General features: G+C 42.4%; 1 protein-coding gene across 5 annotated transcripts in view; it reads left to right on the top strand.

Annotated features, from left to right (window-relative positions):
- The window catches only part of STARD9 (StAR related lipid transfer domain containing 9), a 121,353-nt gene that overhangs the window by 2,794 nt on the left and 100,419 nt on the right, over positions 1-18,140 (top strand). For 3 of the 5 annotated variants that reach the window (XM_014857294.3, XM_070502891.1, XM_070502894.1), the window contains exons 2-3: positions 2,047-2,116; positions 4,140-4,256. In XM_014857294.3, coding sequence (XP_014712780.3) covers positions 2,047-2,116; positions 4,140-4,256 — 187 coding nt within the window. The remainder of the gene's footprint in view (positions 1-2,046; positions 2,117-4,139; positions 4,257-18,140) is intronic. The other 2 variants (XM_070502890.1, XM_070502889.1) reach the window with 2 other exon arrangements.

The following is an 18,140-nucleotide window of genomic DNA, read 5'->3' as shown; positions in this document are numbered from 1 at the left end:
TTGACTGTTTTTTTAAAGTTTTACAAATGAATAGATAACAAGTGGTAATGGCTTGGTTATTTTCCCCTCTAGGACAGTGGTTCTTAAATTATAGTATGGATAAAATTCACCTGTGGAGCTTGTTGTACGGCAACTTGTTAACAGGAATTTGAATTAACTAGCCCCACTGTCTCCCATAATTCTGATGTAGGTAGCCTGTGGGCCACGCTTTGAGAAACACTGTCCCAGGAGTAAATGTGTGACTGAGGGCTTATCCCTGTGCAAAACCTTTAACCGTAAGGACCAAATGCCTTTTGGTAGAATTCAGGACCCAGAGGCAAGTGGTTGTAGCACCACTCTGCCGTGTGTAAGGCTCCTCCTCAGTAGAAGACGGTAGACTTACATTAAGCTCTGTGTGGCCAGCTCTCCAGTGGAGGGTTTTTTTGTCCTCATTTTGTTTTAGAATATTTTGGAACCATCAATGGCAGTGATCTAAGCAGGGGAGGAGCAGCATTTCACCCTCTTATCATGTCATATCTTTCTATAAGTGGTCAAGTTCAGAATGCTATTTTTTGGTTGCTTTGAGCCGAAGAGTCCTAGATGAATCCTCAAGAATGGGCAAACTTCAAAAAATTAGATAATAGATTTGGAAAAGTTATTGCATGATTTTTTTTCTTATTGTCCAAATTTACTATAATCTATGTATTACTTTTATAGTGGGTGGAGGGATAATAAAACCTACATTAAAATGCAGAAAAGAAAAAAAAATGTTATCTTGTAAAATGTTAACACCAAAGATGAAAGATTTTCCTTATGAGAGCTGAGGGCAGGTGCAGTTTTATGATCCTGGGGGCCTAAGAGTAAGTACTATCTAGTATGAAATTTGAAAGAACCTCAGGGCCTGGAGGAAATTTAAGTAATAGAAATGTCATTACCTGAGAGAGGGAAATTTCCTATTCAGGGCTTGATCCCAGACTCATTGACAGGTTTAAAAAATAATCTTAACTCTAAAGACCCCTGTCTCACCAAGTGCCCCCCCCTCCCGCCCTAATCCTCAAGGTCACATCCTAGGAACCCTGAGAAAGGATAAAAATGAGACCTAAACGTATTTTCTCAACTTTCAGGTGCCAGGCTAGGAGTAATTTAATCGATAACTCATTGTAGTGGAGAAAGTGCTAATGAATTTAATTCTCATCTGTTAACATTCTAGCCTTGAGCACTTTAGCTAAAGCTCTTTATGTTATGAAAAAGGATTTCACATCTAGAATGGGGTATATTCCATTCATTTTGGGCTTCAGGTATCTGGGTCCCTTGGATTAAGCCTTTAAAGTGAATTTGGGGGTTTGGTTAGTTGTTAGCAATGTTACTACATAACTCCAATATAGGAAGATTCATAAGGATCTTGGTTCTCATCCCAATTTAGGAAGATATAAGGAAGGATTTGGGAAATCTGTTCTTAGGATCTCAACAGAGAGGACTCCAAAACCCTTTTCATTACTGTTTGTGCTCAAAATCTCGGAAAAAATGAGAGGTGATGCCATATTGTGTGCTGAGCCAAGGATGCTCTCCAGGATTTCCAAGCCTGCTTTCTAAAGTATAGTTAAGAGCCCAGGCTTTGTGGTCAGACGAATCTAGATTTAAATCCCAGCTCTGTCACTGTGAGCTGTGTGACCTTGGACAAGTTACATAATTTCTCTCAGCTTTAGCCTTCCATCTGTAAAAATGAAGATATGTTAGGAAGCTATATCAGGAGGCGTTAGGAGGATTGCATAAGATGAAGAACAATATGTTCTGTACCTAACGCAGTGCCCAGCACATAGAGGGTGCTCAATAATGGTAACTATTAGCTGTTCCAGAGCCAAATTCTAACGATCCAGAGAAGCGTGTTAGCTAGGGGGCTGCTTGATTTGGTGCTTCAAGCTATTTGTGGAAACAGGCCCCAGTTATGGAGAGAGGGATAGGGAAACATTTTATCCCAATAGTACTGGTCTCAGCTTCTCTTTTCTTGATTAAGAAAAAAGAAAAAAGCAACGTTTCTTCTCATATGGGTTTGGGTCTTATTTCTAGGGAGACCAAAGAAGGGGGAAGAATTATTGTGGAAATTGATGGCAAAGTGGCAAAAATCAGGAATTTAAAGGTAAGCCGGAAATTGTTTTCCTTTTTCTTTTCACTGAGAAGCTAGTATTATTACGGGGGCTTCTGGGGTGCAAGTGGGTATGTGAATGTGTTTCGAGTGGAGTAGTGGCAGAGGGAAGGGCATATAAGGGGAATTGTGGGGAGAGCTTTGACCACCCACAAAGAAAATATAAAAATAAAGCAGGAAAGAATCACAGGGGTTGTGGCTGCTGCAGCCCAAGTTTTATCAAATAGGGTGCAGCTGTTTTGGAAACTGGTCAGTTAACTTATTTGAAAGGAAACACAAGGGATGTTATGTGGACCACGGCCAGCTTAAATCATACTGGGTACAATCCATGGGTAAATTTAACTCATCTGACCAACCAGTTAGGCTTTGTCCCAAGCCTCTCATTTGATATCACTTCATGTAGAAGTATTACTAAGGATTTTAATATGCATCTGCTAATGCAGGATTCCTTTTGGCCATAATGAGGTCCAAATAAGAGCCTTTAGACCCCAGAAGGGAGTCAGTCACTAACCTGAGTCTTGCTACAAATTCTCTTTCACAGATCTGACTGACCTTTGAGTCACAATTGCACAAATACTAGGAACTTCCTCCCCCACCCCCACCCCCTCCTAGGACTAATTTCCTCCATCCCACTTCCCCGTTTACCAGGCCAGTGGAAGTGGAAGGGATTCTTTCTTTTTGGGCCTTGGGGAGTTGAGAGAGACAGGGAAGCTGGCCATGGGACTGCTGCCATCGTCAGCTTGCAGGTGGTATTCAGCATTCCTGAGAGCTGAGGAAGCCAACTTGCAAGAGTGAGGGTTATCTGGACCCCAGGCCTCCCAGCCATGCCCACTCCCGTGTTGCTCCTGTGATGTAATCTGTTTCCTTTTGTCAATAGCTCTCTACTAAAAGAGAACGAGACCTGCTGGACTTTCAGCAGGAGCTCCCCGGGACAAAAGACCTTTTATTCTCTGTTGTCTCTTATTTATATCTCTGTTGCCTAATCACTTCAGCTGCTTTGTTCTGAGAGCTCATATTTTTGGTTCTTAAGAATGAATCCTGGCCAAGATCAAACTTGAATCTGCCCCCTGCACACCTCGCTAGTTGCTTCCTTCCCTGAGGTCAGTTATCCACTAAGAATCTCTTAGTCATTCTGAAGGACTCTTTCTACTGTAGTTTATGGTGGCTAGTGGTAGGAGTTGTCTCTCGCTGTCCAGAGTCTAAATTTTAAATAGTAAGAGAAGACATTTCTGGGAGTAATGCCATCTCCCCAGTACCTGGAGGTTAGTGCAGTTCTGAGCTCTGGCTTTACCATCATCTACCTTGGGCAGTTGGATTGGTCCTAGCTCTTCTGTCCAGTGTGCTTCCTAATTCACTGAGGGTGATTACCCAGGGACCTCTGTGAAAGCCTTTGCTTGATAGAGCCTGTCAGGCCCAGGGACTGAACTACTCATACACTCCCAGTAACCTGTACAGAAATACTTAGCAGAAGAATGATAGTGATAAGTAGATGCCCAGAGAGGGAAGGACTTTCTCTCCCAAGCTGTTCTCATATGGTTGGTTCATACATAGGCAGATATATGGTAGTATGACAGACAGACAAATTTAATTCTCTGGCACTTTATTTGTACTTAATGAGATGGGGACAAAGGTTACTTTTTTTTTAAGGGTTTTATTTATTTTTTATTTTCCTTCTCTCCAAAGCCCCCCAGTACATAGTTGTATATTTTAGTTGTGGGTCCTTCTAGTTGTGGCACGTGGGATGCCACCTCAGCATGGCCTGATGAGTGGTGCTAGGTCCGTGCCCAGCATCCAAACTGGTGAAACACTGGGCCGCTAAAGCAGAGCGTGTGAACTTAACCACTTGGCCAGAAGGCTGGCCCCCTAAGGTTACTTTTCGTCTTTTTCAAGTAGATATCATAAAGATTCTCATGACCAGTCCAAGTCTCTCTAGCTACAGCAGAGAGGAATCAAGTGCCACTGGCCAGATTCTGATATAATAGAGAAGAAAGACACTGGATCCTGTGTTTGATTTTAGGTTGACAGTCGACCAGATGGCTTTGGTGACTCCCGGGAGAAGGTCATGGCATTCGGCTTTGATTACTGCTACTGGTCAGTCAACCCAGAGGATCCCCAGTATGCTTCTCAGGATGTGGTAATGTCATTTTTCCTTCACTCTCCTCAGTTCTTCATATGTGGATCATTATTGGGAAATTAACATGCAACCTGGGCCCTGGCTATTTCTTAAGATAGTTTGGTCATAAACTAATGATGTTTTGATCTGAGAAGAGGTGGTAAGAAATATCAGTTGCAGAAAGAGCAAAGGACATGGGAAAAGACTTCTTGCTCAGGGCATGGAAGTTGGCTAGTGTCCGTTTAGGCTTGATTCAGGTGGGTACAAGTTAGTTCAGGTAGTGTTCTGCTCCTGTGGTAGGTGGATGGGCTCACCTCAAACTTGGCCTTGTGTTGTATACAGCAGAAGGGCCCAGGAATCCTAGAGGCTAGTATCTTCTTTGAGCCTTAGACTTGTGCTTGTGCTTCTAGGCTGAGTGTAAAAGGGCTAGACACCTCGTCTGCCAGCCTGCAAAGATGTAAGAGGTAAATTCTATTGATCTGCTGAGAATTGATCTTCTGTTGATCTAAGAGGATCAGCCAAGCCTTTGACAACTAACGCAGTTGGTCACCTTTCCTGTGTCTGGTGGTTTTGCTTAACTCTCTCACAAGTTTCTGAGGCAGCAGATCTGGCCAGGTGGGTCTAGAGGACTTCTGTCTGTTTCTGTGAAGCAGCAGCATTGTCCTGGTCTGAGCACTGTCGAAGGTCATGCATTTAGTCCCATCATGGCCAGCAAGCCTTGGCTCATTCGGTTCTATGGCCACAGACATTAGCCCTCGCTCTAGCCGCTACCAGAGTATTCTCTGTGAATGTCCATCCCTAAAATTAGAAAAATCATTTATTTGACATTTCATGGGCCAGTGTCATCATACTTACATATGAAAGAAAACACTACAGGAATATGTGCTTAGGGAATACCATTGGAAATGGAAATATTTGGGAGGGGGGCAACCCTGGACAGGCATTGCCTATCAGTCTATATACATTTGTTTAAAATGCCAAACTATTTTTTGCTAAGTATTTTAGTCTTTTGTGAAACTTGTTTTAATTATGTCAAAGGAACAACATTATTGTTTGGTGACTTAGGGGACAGTACTGATCTTCTGCCGATGCAGAATTCTGAAGATGATCAGATAGTTCTAAACCCTGGAAGTGTAATTCTCCCATTCTTCCCTTCTGAGGGGAACATGTGGAAACAAGACCCTAGACTACTGGGCCCCTTCTGTTGTAATATGAGCCCCCCACTTTGGTAGTCACAATGTGTTCGCTGGAAATGCTCAGCAGAAAAGGGCAGTGTGGACGTTACCTGGCCCCTACCAAGTCTTCTCGGTCATTTGGAATAGGAGGGCACTGGCAGGTCTAGGCTTGCCTCGTGGTCCTTGATTTTTATCCCAGCTTTCAAGCATGTATGAGGTATCAGGTTACTGGTCTTTGTAACTGTTCTACTGAGATCCTCCAAGAAGAGCCAGGAAAGGAGCTGACTTTCAAATAAGAGGATGGGACTCCTACAGCAGTTCACAGTTGTGACACTATTTGTGGAGTAGAAGACAGTGGTCCATTAGCAGAAAGTGTGAGCATTCTGATGGTTATTTCAGTCCTCGCTGGCCGTAGCATACTTAGGGCTGTTCTGTGCATAAGAAAAATTCACTATTTTGTGTAACATTTGATAGATCAGTAATCGGGGAGGTATGCATATGTGTGTAAACAAAACAAAATGACATATCTGTATCTATCTATATGTATTGACAAGCTTGAATATGATTTTGGTGTGAGGCTCACATTTTACATTTATGTAGCTTAAGCATATAAAAATAATCTAGTGAGGGCCGCCCCGGTGGCCTAGTGGTTCAGTGAGGCTCACATTTTACATTTATGTCGCTTAAGCATATAAAAATAATCTAGTGAGGGCTGGCCCCAGTGGCCTAGTGGTTCAGTTTGGCACACTCCGCTTTGGCGGCCCAGGTTCAGTTCCCAGGCCTGGATCTACACCGCTCTCTTAGTAGCCATGCTGTGCTGGTGACCCACATATTAAAAAAAAAATAGAGGAAGATTGGCATGGATGTTAGCTCAGGGAAAATCTTCCTCAGCAAAAACAATAAAAAATAAAAATAAATCTAGGGTCCCGCCTGGTGGCGCAGCAGTTAAGTTCGCGCCCTCTGCTTTGGCGGCCTGTGGTTCACCTGTTTGGATCTTGGGCACAGATCTATGCACTGTTAATCAAGCCATGCTGTGGTAGGTGTCCTACATATAAAATAGAGGAAGAGGGGCACAGATGTTACCTCAGAGCCAGTCTTCCTCGGCAAAAAGAGGAGGTTTGGCAGTAGATGTTAACTCAGGGGTAATCTTCCTCAAAAAAAAAAATAAATAAAATAAAAAAAATAAAAATAAAAATAATCTAGTGAAAGCCCAGAAGTCCATAGAGGAGGGGAATTCATAAATATGATTCTTATTTTTTTGCCTGATTTGAAGTTCAGTGGAAAGATCAAATGGGATTTGGACAGGAAGCCTGTGCAGAGAGATAAAACCAACATCTCCTGACGTTTATTCTGGCTTGTTTATTAGTTGTCTGAGGCCCTCATCAGTCCCAAGGGGAGGCAGGGTAGGAGGGAGAAGGAAAAGAGCCTCTGCCACAGACTGGAGTAGGGCCAGAGATCCCAGAATGGTGCCAAGACTGATAATCCACATGATTCAGTCAGAGACTCATCGCTTTAACACAGAAATTGGAGCCTAAACTTAACCCTAATCACTATGGCTCTGAGGTCACCAGCAGTAGGAGAGGCAGATTGTCATAAAATCATAGGACTTGGGGTGGAAAAGAATTTAGATGTCACCCAGTTCATCTTCTCCCAAAGTACAGCAATCCTCTGTACAGCATTTGTGATCATATCTTGGGAGGTGGGGGGAGAGGGGTCAGTATTATTGAAGGATAATTTAGATACAGTAAAACTCACCTTTTTAGTGTACAGCTCTATGAGTTTATGCTACAATCAGTGTATAAAACAGTGCATCATCCCCCAAACTCCTTCATGTTCCTTAGTAATCAAACTGTTCTCCTTCCTCCTGGCCCCTGGCAACTACTGATCTGTTTTCTGTCCCTACAGTTTTGTCTGCTCCAGAATGTCATATAAATGTAATAAAACAGTATGTAGCCTTTTGGGTCTGGCTCCTTTCACTTAGCGTGATGTATTTGAGATTCATCTCTTCTGTTGTGTGTATCATATCTCATTTCAACATTGATTCAGACTTACTATTTTTTTTTCTGAGGAAGATTAGCCCTGAACTAACTGCTGCCAATCCACCTCTTTTTGCCAAGGAAGACTGGCCCTGAGCTCACATCCATGCCCACCTTCCTCTACTTCATATGTGGGACGCCTACCCCAGCATGGCTTGCCAAGCGATGCCATGTCCGCACCCGGGATCCGAACCGGCAAACCCCAGGACTGCCGAAGCAGAACGTGCGAACTTAACTGCTGCGCCACCGGGCCAGCTCCACTTCAGACTTATTTAAATCATCTTCTTGCCCAAAGGAATCTCATGAATTGGAAGAACTGATTCTAATTGCAAAGAGTGAGGGACCAAGTCCCTGGAGGACTGTGCCTCTTTCATCCCTGAGTCTCTTCCTGTTGTGAAGGAAGGGCTATTATCACCCTCAGAAGTATGGCACTGATTTCAGAATACCCAAATATCTGAGGGAAAATTTCCCCCCACTGGCCTCAGGGGGATTTTGAGCAACATCATAAGTTATTGCTTGACAGATGTTGACAAGAATGTCACCAATTTGGTGTTGGTGCTGCCTCATCCTAGTTTCTGAGAATATTAGAGTTCAAAGGGAACTTAGCCGTCATCTAGGCCAGCGTTTCTCAACCTCAGCACTATTGATATTTTGGCCAGATAATTCTTTGTTGTGGGGGGGTCTTTCCTACACATTGTAGGTGTTTAGCAGCATCCCTGACCTCTCCCTACTCGATGCCAGTAGCAAGCCCAATTGTGACAATCAAAAATGTTTCCAGACGCTGCCCACTAATCTACGCCAACCCCCTCATGTTCCAGATACAGCTGTATGACTTATATGGGGTTAAACAGGCAGTTAATGCCCCGGCAGGGCTGGGCCCGTGCTTCCTGTGCTGGTCTTTTCATTGCATTGCACCGTTCTACCTCCCTCTTCTTATGTTTATTTTACAGCCTCAAAAGATAGGTTCAAGATTAAATTCCTTAGTGCTTTAGCACTTCCTAGTCCTCAGTGCTGACACACTTGAGTAAATAGATCAGGTGTCAACAAACATGGGCCTCCATGTCAGCTACTGCAAGTGCTACTGAGAGGCAGCTTTATTTGTTAAATATCTATAGATTCTAAATGTTTATCATTTCATTGGATTGTCTCCCCAAATCTAGTAAATCTGTTATTTACTCCATTTCCTTATCCATAGATAAGGAAACTGAGGCACAGAAAGTTTACAAGACTTGCTCAGATCACTTAGCCAGTGAGTGGTGCAGCAGAGATTCAAATCCAAGACTGCCAAACTCTAGATTGTATGCCCTTTCCACCAGGCCTCACTGACTGTTGAAGTTAAAAAATTCCCATTTAGGGGCCAGCTCCATGGTTAAGTTTGCATGCTCTGCTTTGGCGGCCCAGGGTTTCGCCGTTTCAGATCCTGGGTGTGGATCTAGCACCACTCATCAAGCCATACTGAGGCAGCGTCCCACATAGCAGAACTAGAAGGACCTACAACTAGAATATACAACCATGTACTGGGGGGCTTTGGGGAGAAGAAGAAGAAGAAAAAAAGATTTGTAATAGATGTTAGCTCAGGTGCCAATCTTTAAAAAAAAAAAGAAATTCCCATTTAGTCTACTAGTGACCTGGTCATCTCTTTATATGCATTATCTGATTTAATCCCTTCAACAACCTAAAAGGTAGAAGATGTTACTCTTCTTTTATGGTTGAGGAAATTTAGGCTTAGAGAGGTTACATGATCTGCCCAAGTCACACACTAAGAAATGCGTCTTAGATTTGAACACAGGATCATCTGAATGCAAAGTTTATATTCTTCACTACACTATAGTATAAAAAGGGATAAAAAAAAAGAAAGAGGGATATAGGAAAAGAAAGAGATGGAGAACAGGGGAAGAGGACGGAGAATGGACTTGCAGCCAAGGCTTTTCTTCAACATTGACCTATATTTTATCTGGCTTGAATCTATATTAAAGTTACTACTTCTCCTCTGAAGCTAGAGCTGGATTTGAATTCAAGCACAGCCGCTTATTAGCTGTCTTACTTTGGATAAGTTACTGAACCTCTCTGAGTCCTGGTTTCTTCCACTGGAGTTATTGTGAGGAGGAAATGAAATAATTATGTAAAGGGCCCAGCCCAGGGCTTGGCAATAGGAGTTGAATAAGTGAGGTCATGAGTGCTGTGCCTTGGGTCCTGGTTGTGATTACCACTATCACAGCGCAAGAGGCGTGAGGCCCATGCTTCTAAGAGCTGTACTGGATTTGAAAATCTCTTCTTTGAATCTGGTTATGATCCCTTATCAGATCAGCATGCTCCACTTGGAAAATTCACTGCCCTCCCTTCCTCCTGGTCAGGACCATCTGTTGGAGCGGGAGTCCTCTGCTCAAGCGTATTGTGTTTGGGTGATTGTGTGTTTGTAAAACTTTCCATGAGGATCATTAGCTCAGCTTTACCCACCAAGGACTGTAAGTGGCTGTCAAAACAAGTGCAGACTGAGTCAACAGCAAGCACATCCAGGAACAAAAAGCTGCCCAGCCCTTTGTGGAAAGCAATTGCTCCTATTCTCCTGGGAATCTTTCTTTTGAAATGGTCTGTTATTTGGCTGAAACACTTGTAGCTTTTCCAGATGAAAAATCATGTGAGTGAGCAGGAGATTTCCTCCCCACAACCACCGAATCCAAAACTGAAATTATAGCAGCAATGTGGTTGTGCTTGTTGTTGTTTTAATATTTGTTTAGTCTTCACAATACACTGAACACCAAACAATACAGAGTACATCCATTGCCTACCCTCGAAGAGCCCTCAGAGAAAGGGAGAGAGTGTGTGCGTGTGTTATACGTTCTTTGGTTAGTATTTTCTCCAGTTCCGGACTTCAGCTTGAGGATGTCAAGAACTTGGAGAAGCTTCAGAGGAAAACTGTATACCCAAAAATGATTAAAGGGCTGACTGCAGGAACCAAGAGGAGAGCCACTATCAGTATGGTACACCTTGTATGCATTCTGCATGGGAGTATTTAGTGAATGAATGTTGATGCAGAGACAGGAAGATAAAGAGGTGATGATAATGCTCTGCAAGTATAGAACATGATGATTTTAACAGTTTATGGAGCATTAGAACCAGCTGGTCTTCATTGCCATTAGGATAAAGTATACGACTTCAAATTAAATTGCAGAGGATTGTATGTATAGTCGTGCACTGCCTAAGGACATTTTGGTCAACGATGGACTCCATATACGACGGTGGTCCCATAAGATTAGTACCATGTAGCCTAAGTGGGTAGTAGGCTGTACAATCTAAGTTTGTCTAAGTGCACTCTATGATGTTTGCACGATGACGAAATCACCTAATGACACATTTCTCAGAATGTATCCCCATCGTCAAGCAATGCATGACTACAATTAGGACCTGAAGAGTAACTTGTGCAGAATTTTTGAATCCTGATATATGGTAGCTAAATAGTTTGACTTTAGAATTCCAGAATGCTGATTTAGAAGAAATACTAGAGACCATTCAAGGTACTGATTTGATTTGATTTATTTCTTTTTCTTCTTTCTTTCTTTTTTTTTTTTTGAGGAAGGTTAGCCCTGAGCTAACTACTGCCAATCCTCCTCTTTTTGCTGAGGAAGACTGGCCCTGAGCTAACATCCGTGCCCATCTTCCTCTGCTTTATATGTGGGACGCCTACCACAGCATGGCTTGCCAAGCGGTGCCACGTCTGCACCTGGGATCCGAACTGGCAAACCCTGGGCGACTGAAGCGGAATGTGTGAACTTAACCATTGTGCCACTGGGCTGGCCCCAAAGACACTGATTTTAAAGATTAAGGCCTGGAGAGACAAAAATAACAATTTTTTTTTTTCTTTTTTGGCCGGTCCAGAATTGTGCTTAATGTTGCAGAGAAATGCCTGTTGTTTATTCTAGTGACAGGGGCCAGGAACTGCAACTAAGGGGTTCCTGCATGGCAGGAAATGCGCTATTTAGTAGAATCCCAAGGAAAGATCTTTAGACCAGACCTATCCCTGGCTCCGTACTGAGTTGAGATGAAGAAATTGCACTGTTGCTGTCTGGTAGTATGGGGAGTATTGAGTGCCTGTCATCGTGGGCTCCCTAATGTGACCAGGCTGCGATTAGATATGGCTGCCACAGAAGCAGCATTTCTGTCTGGGAACCCCAACCCATTATAAGATGAAGACGAATGATCTGTTACCTCCTGCTTCAGAAAGTAAGCAGGGTGAGGTGGAGAGGAGGAGTATGACCCTCACTTCTTCTATGCCTCGCTTATTTTGTATCTCCTGAAATTGGAGTGTGAATGAAGGCTTTGAGGAAAGAGTAAAGAAGGTGGAAAAGTGACTGAGACTGAGGAGGGACCTTAGAGGAGCAAGAGGAGGGAGAAACATGAAGAAGAAACCAAGGGGAGAAGGAATTTGAGAGTTCACAGAGGGGGCTGCTGTTAGGATTATATCACTTTTTACAGTAGATATTATCATCTCCATTTTAGGAATAGGAACAGGCTCAGATAGGTTAGTAGCTTGCTTTAAGGTTACACAACCAAGTGATGGGAGCAGCAGTCAAACCTTTGGACTTGTGACTCCAAAGTCCCGGCTCTCAAACACTGCACCATATACGGCTCTGTTTATTTCTGTATTTCTTCTGCTTCACGTCTTAAATGATCGATTAATGGTTGTTGGATTAATTATTCAATTTATGGTTCAATGAATGAGAGACAGTTAGGAGTCTGTCTTCCTGAATCTTGCTGCCTGTTTTGAGAGGGCCTTGCAGTTTGCCTGAGTTGGAAAACCACAGACATCTATCACTTTCTCTGTGCATCCCTGTTCCCTAGTGCATGTGTGTGCTGAGGGAGCTGGGGAGTGTGTAGGCGTCAAAGCATTTTCTCATGAATATATTTGCAGAGCTGTGTACATTCCATCACTAGTGCTATTTCTTCCCAACGAAGATGGAGACAGAAGTAGAAGGGAGAGAAGTTTATAAGAAAAGACTTTTTGTGCAATAATTGGATGGGGCTCTGCAGGCGTGAGTGGGGGAAGGGAGAGTACCATGAGTGTTTCATTTCAGTATTTTCTCTCTGCCAGCCGCACAGCTGCTCAGCTCCATAAGCATGACCATGGGCTGGATTTTAAAGGAATAAGGTCATTCTTTTGGCTTCATCTAACTCATTTTTCTCCTCTCTAGAAACTTGATTAAGAGTAGCTTTCAGACTCTATAGAAAAATCTGAAGAACAGAGATCCTTGACATTTAATGTTTGCTGCTGGTGCTGCATGCCTGTACAGAAATGAACAGCAGAAACTGGAGATATCTTTTAAAATGCGAAACCATGTTTGGACTTTTTTTTTCCTCAGCAAGCCAAGGGTAACAGAAATTTCTGGTGGTATCTAGAGTCCTTGATATCTAGTCTGGAGAGAGAGATTATCTGTAGGGGAGGCATACCCAAAGCTTGATAGTCAGGTGCAGACCTGGGGCAGCCTAAGCATAAATATAGATAGAGTTCCTGAGACAGTTGTCCTTGACGTTACTCAGAAGTTCTCTTGTTTGCATCTGCACTACTGAGAAGGTACCCTGAACTCCCACTCCATTTACACTTGAATTTGACCTAGAGTTTAAAAGGATTGTTAATTAATTGCTTGAAGAACGGAAGTATGATGATAGCAAGGTTAGTACTTTGAGAGTCTTTGGAAAAACTCATTTGCAAAGTCATCTAGATAAGAGGATATAAAATGAAGAGCAGCCCTTTGAACAAAAGGTCTGTGTGTCCACCACAGTAGACAAGCGTGCACAGGCAGACTGATAACAGTAGGCCTCTCCAGAGGAAGCCACCTGGTCTGCCTTGCCAGGTGCTAAATTCTCGCCCACATACTTGCACAGGAAGCCTGTGTCCAAGTACTGTCTCAGCACCATTTCAATGGTCTTCTGTTTGGGGGAGCCAGTCCAGCTGACCAACAAAAGGCCCCTTCTAAGTGCAGCTCAGAAGAGGTTCAGAAAGTGTGGGGGAAGAAATGGGGCTGGTTTCTCTCTAGTTCTGTGCTCAGCAGAGAGCAGACAACTGCATAAAAAGTGTTAGCAAATGAATTAGTTTATTAAGATATTTTGCTCTAAAGCCAATACAAGCCAATTGTAAAATACTCAAATAATACAGAAGGGTGTAATGTAAAAAGTGAAAAAACCTTCCCCTTGCACACCTCCCCACCAATCTCATTCTCTACAGGTAACTACTGTCTACAGTTGCTTTGGTATCCTTCCAGACATTCTCTAAACATAAGTAAGCATATATTATATATCTTCTAAAAAGTATAAAGGGGCTTATACTGTGCATACTGTTTTTCAACTTGCTTTGTTCTGCTTGAGTTCTCTTGGCGCTAATTTATTTGCAGTACCTGTAGTTCTACCTCATTGTTTTAATGCTCCGTAGAATTCCATTGTATGAAAGTATTATAATTTAACCAGTTTTCTAGTGATGGACTGTTAGGGTATTTCCAGATTTCCGTTATTATGCATAATACTGGAGTAAGCATCTTTGCATTTTTGCAACTGTAATTATAAGATAAATTGCTAGAAGTGCAGTTGCATCTTCAGAGTTTGTATATTTTAGCTACTACTTTTTTTTTTTTTTTTTTTTTTTAAAGATTTTATTTTTTCCTTTTTCTCCCCAAAGCCCCCCGGTACATAGTTGTGTATTCTTCGTTGTGGGTTCTTCTAGTTGTGGCATGTGGGACGCTGCCTCAGCGTGGTCTGACGAGCAGTGCCATGTCCGCGCCCAGGATTCGAACCAACGAAACACTGGGCCGCCTGCGGCGGAGCGCGTGAACTTAACCACTCGGCCACGGGGCCAGCCCCAGAGTTTGTATATTTTAAATTTTAATAGATTTTTGTCTAATTGCCTTCCAAAAAGATTGAACCAATTTACACTCTTAACTATAACATGTCAGAGTATTTCACCACATCCCTTGTCTACATTAGGTGTTATCAAACTTTTTAATCTTTGCCTATCTGTTAGGTAGAAGTAGTATCTTGTTGGCTTTTCTTTTCTTTTATTATAGCTGAGATTGATGATCTTTTCCTGCTTCTTGGCCATTTGTATCGTTTCTTGACTGTGAAGTGTGTGTCATATTTTTCCTATTTTTCTACCATATTGTGCATGTTTTCATTTTTAAGAGTGGTGAGCATATTGAGGAAATTAATCATTATGTCATAGGTGTTGTGAATATTTTCCCTGTTTTTCCTTTTGTTTTGATTCTGTTTATGGTATTTTTTTTTTCTGTGTGTGTGTGTTTAAACACAGTCCAATTTGTCAGTCTTTCTCCATGACTTCCTGGTATATTAAGCATAGAAAGGCCTTCCATTCTGAGCTTATAAAAGTATTCACCGTTTGTTTTTTTTTTTCTGATATGCTAATGGTTTATCTTTTTAATATTTGATCCATTTGAAATTTTTATATAAGGAATATAAAATATAAGGAATAAGATAGGGCTTCAGCTTTATTTTTTTCCCAAATAGCTAGCCAGTTGTCCCGTTATCATTTATTGAACATCCATCCTTTCTCCACTCATATGAAAAACTGCTTTTATCATTTATTAAATTCCTATATATACTTGGGGTGTCTTTTAAAATTCTATTTTGTTTTGTTATTCTATTTGTGTTCTTGTGCCAGGACCATAGTGTTTCAGAAATTTTCAAATTTACATAAACGCATATAGCACTCTGTTTCACTGCTTTTTAATATTTGACAGAGCTAATCCTTTCTCATTTCTTTTCAGGCTATCTTGGATATTGCTCTTCCTCAAAATTCCATATACATATGCTTTTGCTCATGTGGCTTCTCCTTCTAAAATGTATTAAAATATCTCACCTCCCCGGTTCCTGCCATTCAAAACGCTGCTTGTTCAAGACCCAGTTAAAATGGTACCTCCTCCTTGAAGTTATCATCATCCCGTAGATTCTCATAGTATCTTGTTACTCTTGTGATACTTTCTGTATATTAACTAAAATTAATGCTCTTTGGGTACATGACTTACCTATTTTATTAAAAGACTGAGTGATCCTTGAAGCAGACTAGGCCTCATCCATCTTTGAATACCTCACGTTCCCTAGCACAGTGAAGTTTCATTCATTGCTTCAGTAAGCATTTAGGAAGCAATTACCATCTGCAACACAATGGGGTTGAGTGCTGTGGGGAATATGGAGTGATATAAGAAATAATTCTTACCCTCAGAAAGCTGACAGTCTTATTGGGAATACCAGGCTTTAGGCACATAAAAATAATCAACAATACCAGGCATTCAAGTGTTAAATGAGTGATACTTACAGTAAATACTTTAGAAATCCAGAGCAATAATGTACTGTCCATAGATTTCTTTGAATGAATTCAAGGGAGGTCATTTCAGTCAGAGGGAAAGGCATAAGCAAAGATTGTTAGGCAAAAATGTAGAAGATGTGCCTTGAATGGATGAGTGGTGCCAGTCCACGGTGAAGCTAAGAGGAGGTAGTCACAGTGCCCATCTCTCCAAGTGTTCCAGGAGGCCAGACTCTGACATTCCACCTCTGAGCTTCTCCAGACTCCTAGGGGATGTGGAGGCTAATCACAGTTTCTCTGATATAGTGGCAAAGTGGCCTCAGGAGCATCCTGGATAGTTAGCTGAGTCTGTCAGATACAGGCCATGTCATCACTTCCACTCCAAAGCAAGAAAAAGAGGATGGGTACTTTCACTTTAGATAACTTGGGGGCCATAAAGATTTTTAACCTGATGTCAGGAAATGGAGTATTCTGGGTTACAGGGTAACAAACTGCATTCAGTCACTGAACAAACAGTTACCTGTTGTATCCGAGATGTATGCCAGGTGCTGGGTAAATAAACTGTGAGAGTGTGTGGGTGTGGCTGTGTCTGTCTGTGTGTATGTACGTGTATGTATGAGACAAGAGTTTTGCTCGTTTTTTTTTAAATTTTTTTATTTTTTAAAGATTGGCACCTGAGCTAACAACTGTTGCCAATCTTTTTTTTTCCCCTGCTTTTTCTCCCCAAATCCCTCCAGTACATAGTTGCATATGATTTTTAGTTGTGAGTCCTTCTAGTTGCGGCGTGTGGGATGCTGCCTTAGCATGGCCTAATGAGCGGTGCCATGTCCATGCCCAGGATCTGGACTGGTGAAACCCTGGGCCGCCAAAGCGGAGTGCGTGAACCAAACCACTTGGCCACGGGGCTGGCCCCTGCTCAGTTTTTTGAACTCACTTGATCTATCCCCTTTTCTGCAGATCAGATTTTTTTTTCCTTCTCCCCAAAGCCTCCCAGTACATAGCTGTATATTCTATTTGTAGGTCCTTCTGGTTGTGCTGTGTGGGACGCTGCCTCAGCATGACTTGCTGAGCGATGCTAGGTCCGTGCCCAGGATCCAAACTGGCGAAGCCCTGGGCTACTGAAGCAGAGCATGTGAATTTAACCCCTTGGCCATGGGCTGGTCCCTGCAGATCAGATTTTGAGTAAATCTAATGTCTTATTCAAGGTTCCTTCTTTTCTAGAGGTTCTAATAGGCTCTTGTGCCCAAATCATCTTTCTGTCCACTCTACTGTTGCTTGGACACGACTGCCTTCTTTTTTCCAGACTCTTGGCTTGGGGCCATGGTCACTCCATCTTTGCTGTTCTCTCAGGAGCCTAGCAATGGGGCACCATACTATTCTTGTTCCAGAATGGTAGAAGTGTTCTGATTTTAAAATTTGAGCAACTTTTTTTGTAGGAAAATATCCTCCCGGGAGCACATTACTCATTTTTCCTTCTGGACATGCCTGTTGAGCTTTACTAAAGACCATGCATGCCCAGATGCCTCCTGACATAAGAGGAAGAGGACATGCTTCTTACCCTTTGGTATACAGATGTAGAGAGCCTGGGGTCATTCTGCTTTGCTACTCAAAGAGTGGATCTTGGTGTTGCCTAGAGCTTGTTAGAAATATGTACTTGCAGACCCAACCTAAATGTACTGAATCAAAATCTGCATTTTAAAGAGATCACCAGGTGAATACTTATGCATGTGGGAGTAATTAAAGTTAGAGAAGCAGGTTCACATCCAAGAGGTCTAGGGTGGAGCTTAAGATGCTGCTAGACTGAGGACTACACTTTAGTAACAAGATTCTAGAGCACGTGATATATTCCACCTTAACTTATACAACTCTGAATTAATGACTGCTTTTCCCAAGGCCCAGTTAACTGCTTTTGCTTTGGCTGTAAAATATGGATTAATCCCTGATCGACATTTCTGTTACTTGTCTGTCTGGCAGACTCAGGAAAGAAGCTGTGTTAGTCTCTGACATATTCACTTACATAACTGCCATCTTAGGCAAACCTTGATGGCTTTTAGTCTAGTGGAATAAGTTTTATATTATGTGATTTATATAGACTTGGTTTTCTTATATTTCAAGAGGGAATGATAATTCCCTACCAACATCACAGGAATATTGTTAGAATAAAATGAAGTATTAGGGGGGCTGGCCCCGTGGCCAAGTGGTTAAGTTCGCGCGCTCCGCTGCAGGCGGCCCAGTGTTTCGTTAGTTCGAATCCTGGGCGCGGACATGGCACTGCTCATCAGACCACGCTGAGGCAGCGTCCCACATGCCACAACTAGAAGAACCCACAACGAAGAATACACAACTATGTACCGGGGGGGCTTTGGGGAGAAAAAGGAAAAAATAAAAT

This window comes from Equus asinus, chromosome 2 (genome assembly GCF_041296235.1).
Source record: "Equus asinus isolate D_3611 breed Donkey chromosome 2, EquAss-T2T_v2, whole genome shotgun sequence".
NCBI classification, from domain to species: Eukaryota; Metazoa; Chordata; class Mammalia; order Perissodactyla; family Equidae; genus Equus; species Equus asinus.
The sequence above is the reverse complement of the archived record's forward strand: the minus strand, read 5'-3'. Positions and strand labels throughout refer to the sequence as shown.